Source organism: Penaeus vannamei, chromosome 4 (genome assembly GCF_042767895.1).
Source record: "Penaeus vannamei isolate JL-2024 chromosome 4, ASM4276789v1, whole genome shotgun sequence".
NCBI classification, from domain to species: Eukaryota; Metazoa; Arthropoda; class Malacostraca; order Decapoda; family Penaeidae; genus Penaeus; species Penaeus vannamei.
In genome coordinates, this window is record NC_091552.1 from 17,680,784 (window position 1) to 17,684,430 (window position 3,647).

Below are 3,647 nucleotides of genomic sequence, written 5' to 3' on the forward strand. Positions count from 1 at the left end.
GTTAAATTCTTAACTTTTGACTCAGTTTACACAATTCACCAATACTGTAAGCAGCATTTATATTGTGCATATAGCAATCCTATCTAATGCATAGAAATCTGATGTATAGCATTTGTAGTAAAGTAACAAGAACAACTTTAAAGTTGAGAGATGGGAGCATCCAATATGTTAAAGATTTTCTTACTTAAGAACACCATATATTTTTTTGTTAACTTTTGCACTGTATTACTTTTCCTTTTCATCTTTCAGGAAGTTACTTTTTAGCAGAGCAGCAATGTTTCTTCTGCTTTTATTATAACCTTAGAAATATAATACTAGGGTAAAAATGGAAGCCTTAGAAAGAAACCAGGAATCTCTGAAAGTTGTCATTGAAGAAAATAGTGATGCAAATGAGCCAAATAAGGTGGAAGAGGAAGAACCTAAGACCCCAAGAGGTAAGATGTGATACTAATGAATATTGGAACTGATAATATTGAACTACTTGTCTTTTTTATATATCATTTATTGATGGAAAATATTCAAGATTTAACTGATACCATTATGTTCTTTCATTGACATTATGTACTTAGTTGACATGTATATTGTTTGCTGATTAGCATATCATAGGAGAAAATCATCTTTACAATTACGGAGAAGTACGTCAGAGGATGATCCTGGTATACCAGTGAGCATATCGTACAAGGCTGGAGATGATACAGTTGAAGTTTCAAATTTAAGTGATGGAAGTTTTGCTATTGACTCAACAGATGAACCACAAATCTCTGATTTGGTAAGAGCATGCTTAAGAAGAATTATTTTAGTTAACATATATTGTTAATTGATTAAATGATTAATTTATCTTAGATAATTTTCTCAAGGAAATGATCGTTTAAAGATTTGGTAAAATTGATAAACCTATATTGAAGAGGGACAGTTGTATGCCATACCTGGATATTTATGTCAAATAATTGTTTTGTAATTGCATTCACTCGTAAGGAGGAAGGTTCCAAGGTTTGTTTTTTATTTTGTTAATAGTAAGATGATTGAGACCTGATGAAGTGACACTATTTGAAATGAAATATACTGTAGGCATGAGTAACTTATGTACTGCATCGTGTAGAGCATACACATGATGAAACATATTTTAAACCAAATTCAAGCTAGATTCTTTCATACAATGATCTTTTTGCTTAGATCAGGAGCATGTCCTCCTAATCCATTTAAAATGTTTGTTAATGTTTTGACAGGATCTTCTTCTGGCAGCAACATATGTGGAGGATGCAAGAGATGGAAGACATTCAGACTTTAAAGTGTCAGAGAAACATTTAAAGTAAGAATTAAAAAAAAAGAAAATGTAGATAAGGGAATGGGAAAGCTTTTCTTTGAACTATAAATTTTTTGCTGCTTACTTTGGCTGAGTAGATGACTATATAACAGTATGAAAACAGCATAATTGTCTCTGCAAAAGCAAAGCAGTTTTTACTCTCTCGAATACCAGTGTACAGATATTTTTTCTGCCTGTTTATTTCTGTTGAGTTCTGGATTATATTTCAAATTTCTTTTCACAGGACAAAGTACTCCATTTCCATATTCTTTTGTATATATTTTGATTTGCTGAATTATTTCTGAAAAGATGTCACGAATATCTTGTCACCATATATCAATTACAATTATTTCATAATTTTCAGTTAAAAATAATTAATATATTTCAGATTATATCACATGTACCAGAGTAGATGGGGCCAATTTGCACTGTACATCATAATTATTCTTCATCTTTCCTTGGCTTTGTTTGAGAAGCCAGCAGTATATGGCTTAGAAATGTCATATTGGGTAAGTGTTCAGATTTCATTTGCATTCCAAAAACTTGAGTGGCTCCTTTGATTTTGAAAAAAAAGTTAATTTTCCTTATTGTTTAATATAATTATTTTGGTCCTGTGCATTAATTTTATATTGTGTCTTGGATATAACTATCACTTGTTACAGCTTAGAACGGTTTCTTATATCTTAGAGAAATACATTTTGAATAAAGTTTATGAAATGTGTATCACATTAGTTGTTAGTTATTTCTCATTGCATGTATAATTACAGTATGAAGATCATATGTTTTTACAAATCATGCTTTTCTTTGTCAGTTTAGAACTTTTTTAAGGGAAACTAGTCACTAGTCACTGCTTATTGTTGTTGTAGGGGGCTTAGGAGACAGAGATTGAAACCTAATGCATGGATCCACTTACCATGGAACTCAGCCCTCGGCTAATTTTGCATGGTCTTCTCCCCCTTTCCTTTTCTTCATCCCCTTATTTGTGCACTCCCTCAGGTGTGAGAGCCATGCTGAAAGATTGAAAATTTAGCTTTATGTCAGTCCTGAACTGCCTCTGGGAGCCATGGCATGATATTCCCTTGGTTAATTGCTGAGCCCTTACCCCTTATGGGGATTCTGAGGGGTAGACTTTCTTTACCAACTTATTTCAGGCTCACCAAGGCCAGTAATTATTTTTTTTTACCCTTATAAGGGGAATTAAGACTTGCCCTTTCATCAAGTAGCCTATCTGAATTTGACTTCTCTGGTTTCCCCGACCCCTGCCTCTCCTTTGACTATGGCTCAGACCACTGATACTAGTACTCCCTCAATGTTTACTGAGAGTTCTATCCATTCTGAATCATCCACTCAGGTCATTACTCAATCTTTAGAATGCACCTCCTTCCTCTCTTCCAAAGTCCTCCATTACTGCACAGACTTCATTGTCTACCCCCTCCCCCCCCTTATTACTATTCTTCATCATTATTGTCCTCCCCACAATACTACCTCATTCCACATCTTCCTCCAGCCTATGTCCTTCCACTGCTTCAATCTCTGCAAACCTTTTGAGTACTCTCTTTAGTCCAGCTATACACTGCCACAAACACAACCTCACAACCATAACCTCACAACCACACATACACTCAGAGCCACACACACATGCTCTCAGCCACACACACACACACACACTTACAGCCACACACACACACACACACTTACAGCCACACACACACACACTTACAGCCACACACACACACACTTACAGCCACACACACAGCCACACACACACACACTTACAGCTACACACACAGCCACACACACTACCACACACACACTCACAGCCACACACACTCACAGTTACACACACACTCACAGCCACACACACAGTCACAGCCACACACACAGTCACAGCCACACACACAGTCACAGCCACACACACAGTCACAGCCACACACCCAGTCACAGCCACACACCCAGTCACAGCCACACACCCAGTCACAGCCACACACCCAGTCACAGCCACACACCCAGTCACAGCCACACACACAGTCACAGCCACACACACAGTCACAGCCACACACACAGTCACAGCCACACACACAGTCACAGCCACACACACACTCACAGCCACACACACACTCACAGCCACACACACACACACAGCCACATGCACACACACACACAGCCACACACATACACACAGCCATACACACACAAACAGCCATACACACACAAACAGCCATACACACACACACACACACACACACACACACACACACACACAGCCACACACACACACAGCCACACACACACACACACACACACACACACACACACACACACACACACACACACACACACACAC

The 3,647-nt window shown here is 38.0% G+C and overlaps 1 protein-coding gene across 1 annotated transcript in view; it reads left to right on the forward strand.

Moving 5' to 3' along the window:
• LOC113802445 (two pore calcium channel protein 1) overlaps positions 1 to 3,647 on the forward strand; it is a 27,654-nt gene that overhangs the window by 944 nt on the left and 23,063 nt on the right. The window contains exons 2-5 of the mRNA XM_070121372.1: positions 250 to 434; positions 597 to 769; positions 1,227 to 1,309; positions 1,692 to 1,812. Coding sequence (XP_069977473.1) covers positions 326 to 434; positions 597 to 769; positions 1,227 to 1,309; positions 1,692 to 1,812 — 486 coding nt within the window. The 5' untranslated portion in view covers positions 250 to 325. The remainder of the gene's footprint in view (positions 1 to 249; positions 435 to 596; positions 770 to 1,226; positions 1,310 to 1,691; positions 1,813 to 3,647) is intronic.